At 47.1% G+C, this 17,859-nt stretch overlaps 1 protein-coding gene across 1 annotated transcript in view; it reads left to right on the forward strand.

Moving 5' to 3' along the window:
* The window catches only part of KIF3C (kinesin family member 3C), a 37,016-nt gene extending 25,462 nt beyond the window's left edge, over nucleotides 1-11,554 (forward strand). The window contains exons 6-8 of the mRNA XM_029938155.1: nucleotides 8,403-8,511; nucleotides 8,694-8,866; nucleotides 9,106-11,554. Of these exons, the coding sequence (XP_029794015.1) occupies nucleotides 8,403-8,511; nucleotides 8,694-8,866; nucleotides 9,106-9,199 (376 nt within the window). The 3' untranslated portion in view covers nucleotides 9,200-11,554. The remainder of the gene's footprint in view (nucleotides 1-8,402; nucleotides 8,512-8,693; nucleotides 8,867-9,105) is intronic.
* The last annotated feature ends 6,305 nt before the right edge of the window (nucleotides 11,555-17,859 follow it).

Genomic DNA, 17,859 nt, shown 5'->3' on the forward strand with positions numbered 1-17,859 from the left:
AGTTCATGAGTAAAGGATTTTTTTTACTAACTTTTTTTAAAGTTTATTTACTTATTTTGAAAAAGAGAGAGCGAGAGAGAGGGAGCGACAGAGAGAGAGGGAGCGAGAGAATCCCAAGCAAGCTCCACACTGTCAGCTCAGAGTCTGATGCAGGGCCTGAACTCATGAACCATGAGATCATGGCCGAAGCCGAAGCTTAACCGACTGAGCCACCCAGGCACCTCTTATGGGTAGAGGACTTTTCAAGGGTGTCACTTTGGACTTAACATGCACCTTTCCACTCTAGGTGGGGGCCCATTGTAATACATCATCTAACACAGAAGTTCTCACATGTGATTTGGGCCCCAGAGAGTCTGATTTTTTTAATGTTTTTTATTTATTTTTGAGAGACAGAGACAGCGCGAGCAGGGGAGGGTCAGAGAGAGAGGGAGATATAGAATCTGAAGACAGGCTCCAGGCTCTGAGCACAATGTGCGGCTCAAACTCACCAACTGTGAGATCATGACCTGAGCCGAAGTCAGATGCTCAACTGACTGAGCCACCTACCCAGGCGCTCCCTAGGATGTCTGGTTTAAAAGGTCCTGAGTGATAGATAGTCCGTCAGTCTTAGGTGGATCCCGAGAACTTAAAATTGTTTGCAAAGCTTCCAGGTGATTCTGGAAGGAAGCCCCCACTTGAAAGCCACTATTCCAGTGCCCTTTGCTGGAGGCAGATGCTTGTGAGGCTTCTGGCCTGTAGGGTTATGGACTCCATGCTTGGACAAGTTCCTGAGTTGAAAGTTAGCAAGGGCAGGAAATTTCTTTACATTCAATAGAGATGGAATGAGACGTCTGAGAAGTTATGTGTTTTTTAACTCGTTATTTTGAAAAGTAAGCATTGATGGGGCGTCTGGGTGGCTCAGTCAGTTGAGCGGCCGACTTCAGCTTGGTCATGATCTCACAGCTCATGGGTTCAAGCCTTGTGTCAGGCTCTGTGCTGACCGCTCAGAGCCTGGAGCCTGCTTCTGATTCTGTGTGTATCTCTCTCTCTGACCCTCCCCTGCTCTCTCTCTCAAAAATAAATAGATGTTAAAAAAAAAACACAACATTGCAAGAGTGGTGCAAAGAATTCCCGTATAGCCTTCATCAAAATGACCAAATGTTAATATTTTGCTGCCTCTTGGTTAATTAACTTCCCATCCCCTAGCCATTTGAGATTAAGTTGCACACCTTTTGACCCCTTCGCTGCATTCTCTAAGGATGAGGACATTCTTACACAACCAAAACTACAGTGATCAAATCCAGGAAATGCTTTACTGACACGATACTATTACGCAGGCAACATTCAGTTTGAGCCACTAATCCCAATCATGTCCTTGAGGGCAATTTTCCGCCGCCCCACCTGAGCTGGGACGCGTGGCCTTGAAAGGCAACATTTCCTTTAATCCGGAACTGAGGAAGGATCTTATTTGCAGTTTTGTGGTTTCCTGCTTCAGAGGAATTTATTGATTTCTCCGAATAGATAATTTTAAGATTAAAACAGCTATCTTTTTGTTTCTTTAATGTTTATGTTTGAGAGAGACAGCATGAGTGGGGGAGGGGCAGAGAGAGAGAGGGAGACACAGAATTGGAAGCAGGCTCCAGGCTCTGAGCGGTCAGCACAGAGCCCAATGTGGGGCTAAAACCCAAGAATCACAAGATCATGACCTGAGCCACCCAGGTGCCCCTAAAACAGCTGTTGTAAGGGGGGCCTGGGTGGCTCAGTTAGTTAAGCCTCTGGCTCTTGACTTCAGCTCAAGTCATGATCTCTCAGTTTGTGAGTTCAAGTCCCACATCAGGTTCTGTGCTGAGAGCATGGAGCCTGCTTGGGATTCTCTCTCTCCCTTTTTCTCTGCTCCTCCTTCGCTCATGTGCTCTGTTCTCTCTTTCAAAATAAATAAATAGACTTTAAAAAAATTCTTTGAAACAGCTATCTTAAAATAGTACTTTAGGGGCACCTGGGTGGCTCAGTCAGTTAAGCTTCTGACTCTTAGTTCCAACTCAAGTCATGATCTCACAGTTCATGAGTTCGAGCCCCACATCGGGCTCCATGCTGCCAGTGCAGTATGGAACCTGCCTGGGATTCTCTCTTTCCCTCTCTCTCTGCCCCTCCCCAACATGTTCCTGCCCGTGCCCTCTCTCTCTCTTTCAAAATAAATAAAAAATTGTACTTTAAATAATTTTTAAAAATAGATACTAGTAATAACTATTAAAAGGAAAGAGGGGTGCTTGGGTGGCTCAGTTGTTAAGCATCAGACTTCAGCTCAGGTCATGATCTCACGGTTCGTGAATTCAAACCCTGCATTAGGCTCCAGGCTGCCAGTGCAGAATCTACTTAGGGTTCTCTCTCTCTCTCTCTCTCTCTCCCCCACTTTCTCTCCCCCTCCCGTGCTTGCTCTCTCTCTCTCAAAATAAACTTTAAAAATAAACAATTATAGATTTCTCTAAGAAAAAACTTCAATAAACAAATTACTTCAGAAAAATTTATTAGGGGAGCTGGTGTCAGTCAGTTAAGCATCCAACTTTTGATCTTAGGGTCCTGAGTTTAAGCTCTGTATTGAGTTCCACGCTGGGCGTTGAGCCTACTTAAAAAAAGTATTAATAAACACCAGGTTGGGGCGCCTGGGTGGCTCAGCTGGTTGAGTGTCTGACTTCAGCTCGGGTTATGATCTCGTGTTTTGTGAGTTTGCCTTTCGTGAGTTCAAGCCCCGCATCAGGCTCTGTGCTGACAGCTCAGAGCCAGGAGCCTGCTTCGGATTCTGTGTCTTCCTGCTCTCTGCCCCCTTCCCCACTCTCACGCATGCACACGCACTGTCTCTCTCTCTCTCTCCCTCTCAAAATTAATAAAAATTTAAAGTAAATAAATAGCAGGTAATGAACTATATGTAATTCTGAATTATTATTTTTTTTCCTTTTTAAAATGTTATTTGTTATTTGTTGACCATTCCGCTATGCGTTTACCTCAGAACTTTTTTTAAACTCACAGAAAATACCAAAGTAAAATATAGATCCAGGATGTCTTTATATGAAACAATTTTTTAATTACCTTTTTCTTTCTTTTCTTTCTTTTTATTATTATTATTATCATTATTATTATTATTATTTGGCAACAGTTGGTGCTTAAAGCTAAAACAGTTCCCTAGTAACTGGAACCCCAGCTGCGATTCTGACTCAGCACAGAAAGCCACAGGGTTGCATCAAGGGGCAAGCGTTGCTGGCCTGGACCTCACACTGTCTGCAGGGTGCAAAGCTGAGGGAGGGGAGGCCCTTGAATGCGGCCTCGCCCACTTGGGGGCGCTGTGAGGGCCGAGGCTGCGGAAGAATCCTCCTCCCTGGGAGGAAGGGGGGCCCGGGTCTCACCTTCTGCAGCGTAGTTTCAGCTGGGCTGAACAACTCTTCCCAGAGCATACTGAATCAGGGCGTTGTTCCTTTTGCTCCATTCACGTGTGGAATATTTTGCTTTATTCTGGTACTCTGGGGATGTTAACACTGAAGGCTGCTCAAAGGAAGAGAAAAAATAGTGGTGTTGGAAAGAAATTTCTTGAAGTCATGCTATCCCTTTAGAAAACTTTTGCTTGGGGGAGGGAGGGCGCCTGGCTGGCTCAGTCTGAAGAGCATCTGACTCTTGATCTCAGGGTCATGATTTCAAGCCCCAGGTTGAGAATAAAGATCACTTAAATAAAGGCAACAGAAAGTGCTGGTTGGAAAAATGGCTCCCTTCCTCCTCCTCCAACTACAAGCATCGGACCCTACATGCCCTTCCTGGAGCCTTATTTCAGAAATAAGGCATTAGGGCCAGGCATCTCTTGAAACACGCCCATATCAGCTTCTGGAAATCTCCCCCTTTTTCTTTCCCCTCCACTGTCCGTATGCCACCACTAGGTGATACACAGGTGATACATACACACTATCACAATTTTGTATGAAAGCCACTTTGAAAAACCATTCCTGCAACCCGCTCCAGCAGTATTCTACACGTATGACCTTTTATTTTTAGTTTCTCATAATTGACTTTATTTTTAATTGTATTTATACAAAATTGTCCTCTAAGGGTCTGTATTTGACAATGTCTGTAGCCACTGGTTTACAGTTCACAACATTCTATTTGTAACTTTAGTCCTTGGGCCTCTGCCACGCCAGCCATCAGAGATTCTTTCCAAAGGCACCATGGTGCAGGGGAAGGAGACTAGATTTTGGATTTAGAACGTACTGGATTCTAGTCCCTGTTCTGCCACTTATGGCCTGGAAAAGCTTTTTTTAAACCCCAAATGTCTTCACCTGTAAAGGTGAAGGATAGTAAATTGCCCTGCAGGATTATTGAAGTTTAAATGAGATAATATGGGAGTGGGGGGCTCCACGCCCCAGAAGGGATGATCAATAAATGGTTGCGATCATATTAAGCCAATATAATTACAGGGACCCCAGAAAAGTCCGTTTGCCTTCATCCCTTAGAAATGCCATAGGAGGGCAGTTTTTGTTTTAATTTTTTTTTAACATTTATTTATTTTTGAGAGAGACAGAGACAGAGAGTGAGCTGGAGAGGGGCAGAGAGAGAGGGAGACCCAGAAGCTAAAGCAGCTCGAGGCTCTGATCTGTCAGCACAGAGCCTGACGTGGGGCTCGAACTCACAAGCCATGAGATCATGACCTGAGCTGAAGTTGGACGCTCAACCGACTGACCACCCAGTTGCCCCCTTGGTGTTTTTGTTTTAGATTTTTTTTATATTCAGGCTTTCTCCAAGTTTAGAGAGAGAGCATTCCTTGCTCTAAATAGAATCCGGATAGTTAAACTGGTTTCATTACAGAGTCAAAGTTTACCTCAGTAAGAACATTCCCTGCTCGGGGTTGAGTCCCTAGATCTATTCACAGGTCTGTGACAACTGAGTTGAATGTGGCATGGGGAGAAGTTCCCGCCTCCCCAGGCAGTGTAAGCACAGTGGAGAACTGGCCTGCGGGAACAGAGGGACCAGAGGGACCAGATTGCAGAGACAAGTCGCGTTTGCTGTGGCAGATAATTGGGAAAGACCCAGAAGGAAAACTCACCCTATGATGTTGGATGCCAGTTTTCAGAACAGAACAGGAAAAGGCGGGGGTGGGGGGTGGGGGTGGGGTGGGGTGCTGAGACCACGGACAATGAGATTGCGGCCAATCCCTAAGACAGAGCTGAGAGATGACTTTTTAATATTAAGGGGAACCATATTGTGATAGCAGCCATAGAGACGGTGGGTAAGAGCTCTTAGGATCTGACTGCCATATGACGATTGTGGGTCTCTGTCGGAAGGGGTGGATACATGCAGAGCCAGGACTCCTCCCCCTGCCCCTCCCCCTGCTCTGGGCTGTCAGCCACAACCTGCTTACTAGAGAGGGATCAATCATGGAAAGTAGGCCTGGGGCAGAAGAGGGCGTAGATGGGAAGTTTGGTGTCCCAGTTACAGACTCCCATCCCCCAGCCCCTTCCTCCCGCACCCAGAATAGCACTGGCATCTTTATTGGGTCAGGCTGCCAGCTCACACGGATGCACTGCTCTGCTTGCCCAGCCCTGTCCCCCTGTCCTAGTCCCAGAGCCTGCGGCCTTCAGGACGCTCTCCACCCCAGCCTGCTCCCGGTGTTCTCCAGAGAAACCGTACAACGTCCTAAAAAGAGTATGTGGCAAGGTCCAGTTCGGAGTCTCTTCCTAATTGATCTTAGGCACAAAAGGCATTTTGGTTGTCTGAGCCTCAGTCTCCTTGTCTGCCTTGGGAGATGATTGCAAAGTTCAAATGGGATGCGCAGATGCACCTTACAGATGAAAAGTGGTTATGGTACTCGTTTCCCCCTCTCCCCCCAGGGGCTACGAGTTGGGGCTTCTGTGGTTTCAGCCTTCCCTGTTTTCATCCATAAGGTGGGGACTAAAGGCACCCCTAGGTGGGGTCCAGCACTCCTCTATAGGCTTGCTAAAATGAACCAGAGGAATGCCATTTCCCCCCACCCTCTGCTGCAGAAGGGCAGGCTTGTGCCGTCAGCTCCTGCACGGCTCGCCCTGCTAGTCAAGGACAGGATGTCCTATCTAAGTTACTCGGCCTGCTTCTTCTCTTCTGTCTAATGTCTGCCTTTGGCTTTTTTTCTTTGCTCCTTTGTATCCCTGCTTGAAATTAGCAAGTAGAATTGAGAATAAATCATCACAGCTGCCGTGAGTTGAGACCTTGCTGTGTGCTGTGCTAAGTGTTTACCGTGCTAATCTCAGCAGTTCTGGGGGACAGTCGAGAGCTAGCTGAGCCGGGGTGCCAGTGTGGCTCAGTCAGTGAAGTGTCCGACTTCAGCTCGGGTCTGATATCACTGTTCATGAGTTCCAGCCCCACGTCAGGCTCTGTGCTAACAGCTCAGAGCACGGAGCCTGCTTCAGATTCTGTGTCTCCCGCTCTCTCCGACCCTCCCCGTCTCGCTTGCGCGTGTGCTCTCTCTCTCAAAAAGAAATAAACATAAAAGAGATAACTGAGCTTCAGAGGCATTAAGCGATTTCTTTTCTTATTTATTGTATTTTTTAAAACATGTATTTATATTTGAGAGACGGAGAGAGACAGATCATGAGCAGGGGAGGGGCAGAGAGAGAGGGACACACAGAATCGGAAGCAGGCTCCAGGTTCGGAGCAAGCGTTCAGCACAGAGCTCGATGCGGGGCTCGAACCCACGTATCGTGAGATGGTGACCTGAGCTGAAGTTGGACCCTTAAACTACTGAGCCCCCCACGCGCCCCTCATTAAGCCATTTCCCCAGGTAACACAGTTTTAAGGGGTGGAGCCAACATTCAAACCCGGATATGCCTTACTCCACAAATCTGTTATTTTATTTTAATGGAAATACTTTTCTTGATTTCTTTCCTATCTTTGTTTTGAATAATAAAAAGAACAAACCACACTCATCAAACTACATTCCTTGGTAAACCCAGGGAAACTTGAATAGGTACCGATGAGCACCAAATTCAAGAGAGTAACTAACTCTAGGGAGGGAGAAATAGGAGTCTTAAAACCTGTATACATTTTCTTCCCTTTTTAAAGTTTATTTATGTATTTTGAGAGAGAGAGAGAATCCCAAGCAGGCTCTGTGCTGATGTGGGGGTTGATCTCACAAATCGGGAGATCATGACCTGAGCTGAAATCCAGAGCCAGACACTTAACTGACTGAACCTCTCAGGTGCCCTACATTTTATTTCAAAAAAAAAAAAAAAAAAGATTTGGTTTAAGTATAACAAAATGTTAAACAAATGATTTGACAAATGGCATGACAAAGCATGCATATATAATATATATATTATTTTCTATACTTTTCTGAATATCTGAGATATCTAGGTATAAAGTTATACATTTTTATTGTAAAGAAGTTCAGATTTTACAGAAAGGCATAAAGATAATAAAAGTCATCTGTAAATAACACCATCCCAAGACAATAACTAGTAACATTTTGCTGGATACCCAGCCTTTTTTCCAAGCACACACACACATTTCTTTAAAAACGAAACAAGGGCCCCTGGGTAGTTAAGCATCAGACTTCAGCACAGGTCATGATCTCGAGGCTCTGTGCTGACAGCCCAGAGCCTGGAGCCTGCTTCCGATTCTGTCTCTCCCTCTCTCTGCCCCTCCCTTGCTTATACTCATACACAACCTTGATTACTGTAGCTTTGTAATAAATTCTTGTTTTGAGAGAGAGAGAGCGCGCAAATGAGCAAGGGGGAGAGAGAAAGAATCCCAGGAGGGGCAGAAGAGGAGAGAAGCGGGACTCACCTGAAGCAGAGTTCATGGTTTACCCAAAGCTGGACTCACCCAAAGTGGGGCTCGGACCCACCCAATGTGGGACTTGAACTCACGAACTGGGAGGTCATGCCCTGAGCCGAAGTCAGATGCTTAACAACAGAGCCATCCTGTAATAGGTACCCTGTAATAAGTTCTAAAACTGGGACATGCAAGTCTTCCAACTTTGTTCTTTTTCAGGACTGTGTAGGCTATTTTGGGACCCTTGCATTTGAAGCCTGAATTTTTTCATCAGTTTTTTTTGTACAAACTCCTAAGAAATGAAAAGCAGAATGACTAATCATCAATGGTTTTGCCTACTGTGTGAAATCAGCATATGAATCCGAAAGCTAAAAGAGGATTGGATTTCCTTTCTTCAGTCTAGCCCTTATCAAACCATCTTTACTGTGGGGGGGGAAATGGAAAAAACAAGAGTAAAGAAATCTATGCTTTCTTATGTTATGATAGTGTTTGGTTGTCCAGCTGTATCAGAACAATGAGAAGAAAACTCCTGGGAACCATGATCTGCACAGTTTCGTGCCTACTTGAATGATACTTAATTCTTCATATCATTTCCCCCATGTTCAAAAGAAATCCATTCTAATATAGCCTCTTTCCCACAGCAACAACAGCCAAATGAAGAAGCGGCCAACGTCAGCCGTGGGCTACAAGAGACCAATCAGCCAGTATGCTCGGGTTGCCATGGCAATGGGGTCCCACCCCAGGTACAGGGTAAGAAGCTGGGAAATAGAAGGGGCTGGAGGAGAGAGGGCCCACCCAAGGGAGGTGCTGCTCTTACCCTCCGCTTGCTCTGCCCACCTCCTCACCTTCTCTATGCCCAGTATTTCCTGAGTGCCCGAAAGATGCGATCCTAGGGGCCGCTGCTCATGTCCGGTCTGATGTTCCCACCGCAGGCTGAAAACATAATGTTCCTGGAGCTGGATGTGTCCCCTCCAGCTGTCTTTGAGATGGAGTTCTCTCACGACCAAGAACAAGACCCCCGTGCACTACACATGGAGAGGCTTATGCGGTTGGACAGCTTTCTGGAAAGACCTTCCACATCTAAAGTTCGGAAGTCCAGGTCCTGGTCAGTACCACTATGGTCAGAGTGGGCGAGGGACCTAGGAGGCATGGAAGCCGTGCGAGCTGGTTGAGGCAGAGTGTTTTGGTTGTACCCAACGGGCATTACGGGCATTACGGGAGGGCACTAACTGGGGGGAGGAGTTCCTACAGCCACAGGGGGAGGGAGAGGCGGGCCCTCGATTTTCTGGTTCTTGCCCTTTCCCCAACCTCCCTGTTCACCTGCCTCACCCCTACCTTCTGCAGGTGCCAGACTCCTCAGCGGCCTCCCCCCTCCACCACACATGCCTCACTGGCCTCCGCTGCTCTGCACCCCACGCCAGTGCTAGACCATGAGTGACAACCTTCAGTCAGGCTGCCCGTCCAGGAGCCTCTGGGGCTGGGGAGCCACGCCTGGATCATCTCACCTGACTCTCAGTGTGCGTGTGTGTATGTGTGCATGTGCGTGTGCGTGTGCGTGAGGGGGTGAGCGTCTGGTAGACCGCGTCTCTGCCTGCTCTTCTTAGCCTCCTTTATTTAATTAACGTTATTTATTTGTGGAGCTCAGTTGTCGGGGGAGATGCCTTCACCTGAGCCTGCGTGGTCACTGCATAGCCTCCTTTCCTTCTGACTTTAGACCCTCCACCATGTCAGACCTCAAGCTCCTCCCTGTCAGCTGCTCCCAGAAGGGACGGTAGCCAGTGCCTGAGAAGAGAGTACTTTTTCTATCTGTCTCTCTCCATAATCTCCATCTCCTCCTATGCTGACGGTGAGCAGTTCTTAAGCACTTTCTGGGACTAGAAAAATGCTAGATGTCCACCAAGGACAAGAGACGTCCTGACAGTGTTGGGCCTGTGCTCCCAGGGAACAGAGCCCTGCACTCCAGTTTCTAGACCTCAGATAACCTCTGCTGGCCTCTTGGGCTCCTTTTCAAGGACTTACATGACCTCACCGACACAGCCCATGCTCTTCAGCTTTGGCAAGAACTCATGGCTTACCAAACTCTGCTTCCTGGCCACCTTCCCAACCCTCGGATGGGAATTGTGAACCAACCAGTTGCTGCCTGCTCAGGACCTGCAGGAAATGAAACAGTAATGGGACAACATGGATAGTCACCACAGGAAGTCCCTTCTCTGAGTCCCTTTGTTTCTGATCCCTCTGAGAAGCAACTGGGGTCAATGAGCGAGCAAGCCAACTCCCCAGTTTTGAGACGCTCCTCCTTCCTGCTTTGGTCATTGTCCTCCACAGCTGCCCGGATCCCAGTTCCTAGTGGGAGCTATGTCATTCTCCCCCTGGCTAAACAAAGGTATTGGAATCTGTTGCTTCCCCTTCGTTTACCACAGGAGACAGAGACCCAGGCACAATCGGTCACCCTTGCCTAGTACTCCTGTGTCTGCATCACATGTGTTGAGCACTGTTTTGTTGAAAACTGATCCTTTCTTTGGCATTGTATAAATTGGTCCCTGGGAAAGCGCTCCTCGCCTCCCTTTGTGACATCCCAAGATGTCTCCAGGTTATTGCAAATAATAAGTAAATTTTTACCAAAAAAAGAGAGAGAGAGAGAGAGATTAATTTTCATTGATTTACTTTTTTAAAGTGTATTTTGGTGGAAGAGTGAAGAGATAATATTAAAAGAAACAAGTGGTTTAAGATTTCAAAAGGCCCTAGTAGCGAGCGTCTCTAGTTCCCAGAATATGAGGATTTTAGTCACCTGGAGAACGGCATGAAATGGACTGAGCTGCTTGAAATCGGGTGAGCGGGAGGTACTGGGGGAGGGGGGCTGATCACCTGGGTCTCTTTCCATCAGGAAGTGAACCCTTCCTACAGAGTTCGGGTTCTGCTGTAAGGACTAAACTAAGGTTTGGTTTAATTCAACGATGCCGTCATTTCTGCTGTAATTACCAGACTAGCTGCTTAGACAACTCAATTGCCATTTGCTCCTATCCTTCAAGGAAATGCCATTTTTCATCAGAGCCCAAGAGATTATCTGAGACTCAGGATCGAGCTTCGGCGGAGTCTGGGACAGGAATTACGTGTAGAAATGCCCCGGGGGCCTGGGCACGGCGGGACCGCCATGCCTACATCAAGCAGGCTCTCCCACTGACCTTTTTCTTGTTTGTAGATGAAACAGCACATGTCACCCCCATTCATCACTTGGACACATCGACTCTGCATTGTCTGGTCACTTGACCCTCACAGTCTTATAGCACAAAATACCCAATCTCACCAACCCCAGTCTGAAGGCTGGGCCCTAGGTGTGTCGGAGGAGGAGCTCCTGCCCACAGTTTTGTGTACGTGTGTGTGTGCGCACGCGTGTTTGTGTGTGTGTTTACCTCCGCAGGGGACACTCGACACTCAGTGTAAGACATGCTGGGAACAGGGCCATCGGGGCGGTTGGATCTCAGTCTCTCTGTCTCTCTCCTTCCCTTTTGGTGTATCAAACATTGGATTGACAAAGTAAGGGCCTTGATTGGGACCAAATTTCCATGTCTGTTGCTATGGTCTTTATTTAGGACAACAGTTCACGCAGTGGCTCAGTCTTGTCACTATACAATGACTATACAGGACATATGTAATATATAAATATATATAAAAAACATTACCCTCTGTCTCCTTGGCTTCAAATGAGGCCTCTCTGTTGAGCTGAAATGCACCTGCAGCCCAGCCCTGTTCAAATCAACACAGTCGATAATAAAGGAATGAGTATCGTCACAGAGTTGGTTGCCTACCTTCTCTTTTCTCTGTTCCCACTTTTATTCTCTTTTTCATCGTCTGCCTTCTCTCTCTTCCTTGTTTTCCCAAGAGCGGTTCAAGGGTATCTGGAGCCCAGCTGCAGTTCCCAGCACCTTGGGGAAGAACCAAGCCGCTTCGAAGGGACTCATCTGCCCAGTGGGGCTGAGGGACAGGTCTCAGGCTCTAGGCTGAAGTCTGTGCAAGACCAGTGGCCCCAGCTGTCTGTGTTCTAGGTGAACCGTCCCCACCCAGTTCATTCTGAGCTGTGAGCAGAAGTCAGAACAGCCTAGACGTCCAGATTTGCTGTGACTATCATTTGACCAGTCTGCTCATCCATGGATCTGCCAGGAGAAATGAAAGTGGGTAGTGATGTGCATCAAGCACATCAATATGCCTGGCATGTGGTGGGCACCAAATTAAAACAGTGTCCAAGACGAACATCCCATTGGGCTCTCTTCCCGGACTTTCTTTCCCTCCCTCCGAGTTCTGGCTATTGGTTCCCTGTCGCACGGAGCCCTTGACAGGACATGAAAAGTAGTTGCCTCTCCCGGAGGAGCCCCGAGCGCCAGGCCTGGAGTGACTCTGCTGTTCAAGAGGGGCTCGCCGGGTGTTGGGTTGGGTCCTTTATCCACACACACTCATTTAATCCTCCCACGTGGGAGTTATTGTCACTGGATTACAGACAAGATTGAGAAAAAGTAACTTACTTGGGGCACCTGGGTGGCTCCGTTGGTTGAGCGTCTGGTTTCGGCTTGGGTCATGATGTTAGGGTTCCTGAGTTCGAGCCCCGCTTCGGGTTCCCTGCTGTCAGCACAGAGCCCACTTCATATCCTCTGTCTCCCTCTCTCTGCCTCTCTCTGGCTTGTGCTCTCCCAAAAATAAATGTATATTTTTTTAAAAAATTAGATAACTTGACTAAAGACATGTGGTTAGTGATGAAGCTGGACTTCCAGACTCTAAAGCCTCTGGGGATTTTGTTTGTTTGTTTTGCCTTTGGTGCCTCATCTCTAGCGCATCCACACCTCAGGAACACTGATAGGCACCCTGTGTTTTACAAGTAGTGAAAGCCAGGGACAGAGGGCAGACCCTGAATGTAGAGGTCCTATTTTAATTTTAATTTTTTTTAATGTTTTTTATTTATTTTTGAGAGACAGCAGCAAGCAGGGGAGGGTCAGAGAGAGGGAGATACAGAATCCGAAGCAGGCTCCAGGCTCTGAGCTATCTGTCAGCACCAAGCTCAATGCTGGGCTCGAACCCACAAACCTTGAGATCATGACCTAAGCTGAAGTCAGATGCTTAACCAACTGAGCCACCCAGGTACCCCTGGAGGTCCTACTTTTTTTTTTTAATTTTTTTAATGTCTTATTTATATTTGATACAGAGAGAGACAGAGCATGAGAGGGGGAGGGTCAGAGAGAGAAGGAAACACAGAACCGGAGGCAGGCTCCAGGCTCTGAGCTAGCTGTCAGCACAGAGCCTGATGCGGGGCTTGAACCCACGAACATGAGATCTGACCTGAGCCGAAGCTGGAGGCTCAACCGACTGAGCCACCCAGGTGCCCCAGGAGGTCCTACTTTAAATCCACTCATTTCTCCTGTTAGCAGTGGGGTCACTTGTATGGCTGACATAAGTGGTTTCTACAGCTTCACTAAACAGCTGGCGGGGCAGGGAGGGGGGTAGAAACTCTCCCTTGTCCCGGGGCCTCTGTCAATCCTCTGTTGATAAAGAGGCTGCTGTATTTCACTTCCTCCTCCAACGCTGGGCACCTGATCCCCAGAGAGTGGGGTGTGTGTTAGTTAGAACTCTAGGCCCCACTAAAGATGACTCAAGCTGGCTTGAGCAAGACATGGAAATAAGGACCCCAAGGGCAAGCACAGAACCTCAGATCTAACTTCGGACAAGGGACGCAAAACGCCCAAAGCCCCTATTTCACTGAACTTCTTTCTGTGGGGGGTTCCTGCCCTTTCCTCAGCTGCTCTGGCTCACGATGTAGAAAATACATCTGCTGCTGCTCTCTTTTTACACCATCCAGTCATCCGGAGAGACTCGGAATCTCAGTCCTGGTGCCCAATTCATGGGAATGTGATTCCAATTCAGTGGTTTGGGTCCAATGGGTGGAAACATGGTAGACGCACAAGACCTCCAAGATTTCTACAACTGTAACCATGTAGCAGGGAAGGGGTGGAGAGAAAGATTTTCTCAAGAAAGAGGGTGAGGGTAGCAGCGGGGAATGTGCAGCATAACAGAGGCCCAAGACCAGTGCGGCCATCACCCATGGTGGCTTAAGAAAGTTTATTCTGGGGGCGCCTGGGTGGCTCAGCTGGTTGAGGTCATGATCTCAGTTTGTGAGTTTGAGCCCCGCATCGGACTGTCTGCTGTTAACACGGAGTCTGATGCAGATCTTCTGTCCCCTTCTCTCTGCAGCCGCTAGAGCTTGCGGTCACTCTCTCAAAAATAAATAAACATTAACAAAAATAAAAACAAAGTTTGCTCTGGTATCCAACTCCTGATTTCAGCTAGGGTCATGATCTCAGGGTTGTAGGATCAAGCCCCAAGTCAGGTTCCAGACTGAGTGTGGAACCTGCTTGGGATTCTCTCTCTTCCTCTGTCTTTCTTCCCGACTTATGCTGGCTCACTCTCAAAAAAAAAAGTTTGTTTTGGGTTCATCCTTTTATTCTGGTTATTTTTCTTACAACATGGTCCAAGGCTCACCTGCATCAAAATCAACCCTCAGAGATTCTGTTTTTTTAGGTCAAAGTTATATCAATGTGGTAGACATTATAGGTTGCCTTTCCAATATCCATTCTTCCCTTCTATTTAAAAACATTTTTAATGTTTATTTTTGAGAGAGAGAGAGAGAGAGAGAGAGAGAAAGGGAAAGAGGTAGGGAAAGAGAGAGAAAGACACAGAATCTGAACAGGCTCTAGGCTCTGAACTGTCAGCACAGAGCCCAATGCGGGGCTCAAACTCACAGACCATAAGATCATGACCTGAGTCAAAGTCAGATGCTCAACCGACTGAGCCACCCAGATGCCCCTCTTCCCTTCTATTTTACTTACAAAATAAATCTGTTCGAGGAGGGCAATGAGCCCAACTAAAAATACTCATATTTCCAGACTCTCTTACAACAACAGGTGGCTGTGGTTTTGGCTAAGGAGATGTAAATGGAAGTCTCTTAGAAATTTCTGGAAATGTTTTTGCTTTCCTGTTATGGACATCACCCATTTTGCCTCCTCCCTTTTCTTCTTCCTTCCTAGAACTCAGACGGGCTTGGGGGAAGTGCATTCTTTCATTGAACAACTCTTTAGTGAGCACCTGTTACCTATATATTCATTCCGGGCATTGTTCTGAGTCCTGGGAATACAGCAGTGAACAGAATAAACAGAAGTCAGAGTTCTCATGGTACTTACCTTCTAGGGTGGGCAGAAAAAGACACTGAACAAGAAAAACAGAGGCTCCTGGGTGCTCGGTCGGTTAAGCCTCTGACTTTGGCTCACGGCATGATCTCACAGTTCACGGGTTCGAACCCCATGTCAGGCTCTGTGGTGACAGCTCACAGCCTGGAGCCTGCTTTGAAATCTGTGTTTCGTTCTCACTCTCTGCCCTCCCCGGCTCATGCTCTGTTTCTTTCTCTCTCTCAAAAATAAACATTTTAGGGGCCCCTGGGTGGCTCAGCCAGTTGAGCGTCTGACTTCGACCCAGGTCATGATCTCACGGTTCGTGGGTTCGAGCCCCGCATCAGGCTCTGTGCTGACAGTTAGCTCAGAACCTGGAGCCTGTCTTCGGATTCTGTGTCTCCCTCTCTCTCTGACCCTCCCCTGCTCATGCTGTCTTTCTCTCTCAAAATTAAATAATAATTAAAAAAATTTATAAAAAAATAATAAACATTTTTAAAAATTTGCTGGGAGTGATTTCTGAACTAAGGCAGGTTTGCAAGGCCTCCCACCGACAGATGGCGACCGGCGTCTACACCACTCAGCCCCCACTCAATTTTTGCTAGAGCAGCGAACCCCAAGGCGCCTGGTTGACTGGTATCAGACCTTGTGAAGAAACTAATAGAAGTTTCTTCGTTTGTGATTTAGGAGCAAATACTACATTTCTCAAGAAACCTGTTTTTCTTCCCCTGGAGAAAACAGGCTATTGACCCCTGCTCACAAAGAACTAACTCTTGCCTATACTATGCTATGCTAAAAACATGGTCTTGAATTTGAATGCTAAAGATACCTTCCTTCCCCATGTGATAAGCATCTAGTCACCTACATCAATCACTATTTATAAAGATTATGCATGAGTCTTCTACCAATCTATGTTCTGGGAAATTTTTACATACCAAAGAATTTGTCACCAGAAATCATTTTCTAAGGCAATTGCCACTTCTGTTTTGTACCCCATACATTTTTTCAATAAATAAAGCTGACTCTCCAGTCAGTGCAGAGATACCTGCCTGGTGAGCAGAAAGAAGCCGAGGTTCTCTCACTCTCTTTCGCCGACACCGGTCATCCTTCAGGGAGCCCTGGACCTGCTGGACTTGGACTCTGGCATTAATTATAAAAAAAAAAAAAAGGAAAGAAAAACACATTGCATGTTGCGTGATGGTAAGTGTGGTTGTGAAAAATAAAGCAAAGAAGGGAGATGGTTCCAGGTACTGGTTGGGTGGAGTAGGAGGAGTTGCTGTTTTAAAACCTTTACTAATTCTGAGCAAATTCCTGGTGGTAAGGAAGTGGACCCCAGGAGAGGAAAAGCAAACGCAAACTCTGCGGGAGGGAACGCAGCAGGCTTGGTTGAGCAGCAACCTTACTGCGACCCGAAGCAACAAGCACAGCCTGTAAAGGCCAGGGGAGTGGGAAGATGTGGAGAACCAAGTTCCTGACGGGGTTTGGGCTGCTGCACCCGCCTGGGTCTGTCCACCTCTTAACTTCCAATGATGGGAGGCATGGGTGGCTGGCTGGCTGGCTCAGTGAGTGGAGCATGTGATTCTTGATCCTGGGGTTGTAAGTTCAAGTCCCGTGTTGGGTGTAGAGATTACTTAAAAATGAAACCTTTATAATTTTGTTTAATGTTTATTTATTCTTGAGAAAGAGAGAGAGACAGAACATGAGCAGGGGAGGGACAGAGAGAGAGGGAGACACAGAATCTGAAGAAGACTCTAAGCTCCGAGCTGTCAACACAGCCTGACATGGGGCTTGAACTCACAAACCATGAGATCAGACCTGAGCTGAAGTCCAACACTTAACTGAGCCACCCAGGCACCCCTAAAACTAAAATCTTAAAAAAGAAGAAGAAGAAGAAGAAGAATAGTGATAGACAAATCCCTCCAGGTTTAAGCCAGTATTAGGGAGATTTGCCAGAAATCTGCATTTGAAATGAGCACCTGCAGGCGATTACAGGGAACACTCACTAAAGTGTGAGAATCTCCATTACAGCCATTTGCAATTTCAAGTCATGCTCACTGTGGGGCCTGCCCTTCAAAACCCGCCAGCACTGCGGCCATGGGCCTGTGTAGACCCCGGGGCCACACTCAAGGATGGTAGAGGAGGGGGTTGGGGGGCACAAAGCCACTCCAGGGCCCCTTGGAGCCCCTGGAGCCCCTGTCCTCAGTCCTTCACCATGTTTCCTTCACGAGTGCTACATCCTTTGGGCTAGAAAACCAAAGTGGTAATTTGTTCACATCCAATGCTCTCACTCGACAATAAGGAGGAGTAGACCCCGAAAAGGAAAGCAGGCGACATAGGCCTGGAAGGCATAAGGATTTATTAGCCTGACACACTGTTTCTGTTTCTGTTGTGTGTTGATTTTATTTTTTTAAATTAATTTAAACTCATGGAACAGTTGTAAGAATTGTACCAAGAAACCGATATACTCTTTTTTTAAAGATTTTTTTAATGTTTATTTATTTTTGAGAGAGAGAGAGAGAGAGAGAGAGCAGGGGAGGGGCAGAGAGGGAGGGAGACAGAGAATCGGAAGCAGACTCCAGGCTCTGAGCTGTCAGGCCAGAGCCCAATGTGGGGCTGGAACCCACAAACTGCGAGGTCATGACCTGAGTCATAGTTGGTCACTCAACCGACTGAGCCACCCAGGTTCCCCTTACAATTTTATTTTTAAGTAACCTCTACAACCAATGTGGGACTTGAACTCACAACCCTGAGATCAAGAGTCGCATACTCCACGGACTGAGCCAGCCAGGTGGCCCAAAAACAACCAGATACTCTTCACCTAGACACTGTGTTTTGCCATCTATCCCAAGAATTACTTTTATAGCAATAGGATTTTAATCCAGGACCATGTGTT

This window comes from Suricata suricatta, chromosome 4 (assembly GCF_006229205.1).
Source record: "Suricata suricatta isolate VVHF042 chromosome 4, meerkat_22Aug2017_6uvM2_HiC, whole genome shotgun sequence".
NCBI classification, from domain to species: domain Eukaryota; kingdom Metazoa; phylum Chordata; class Mammalia; order Carnivora; family Herpestidae; genus Suricata; species Suricata suricatta.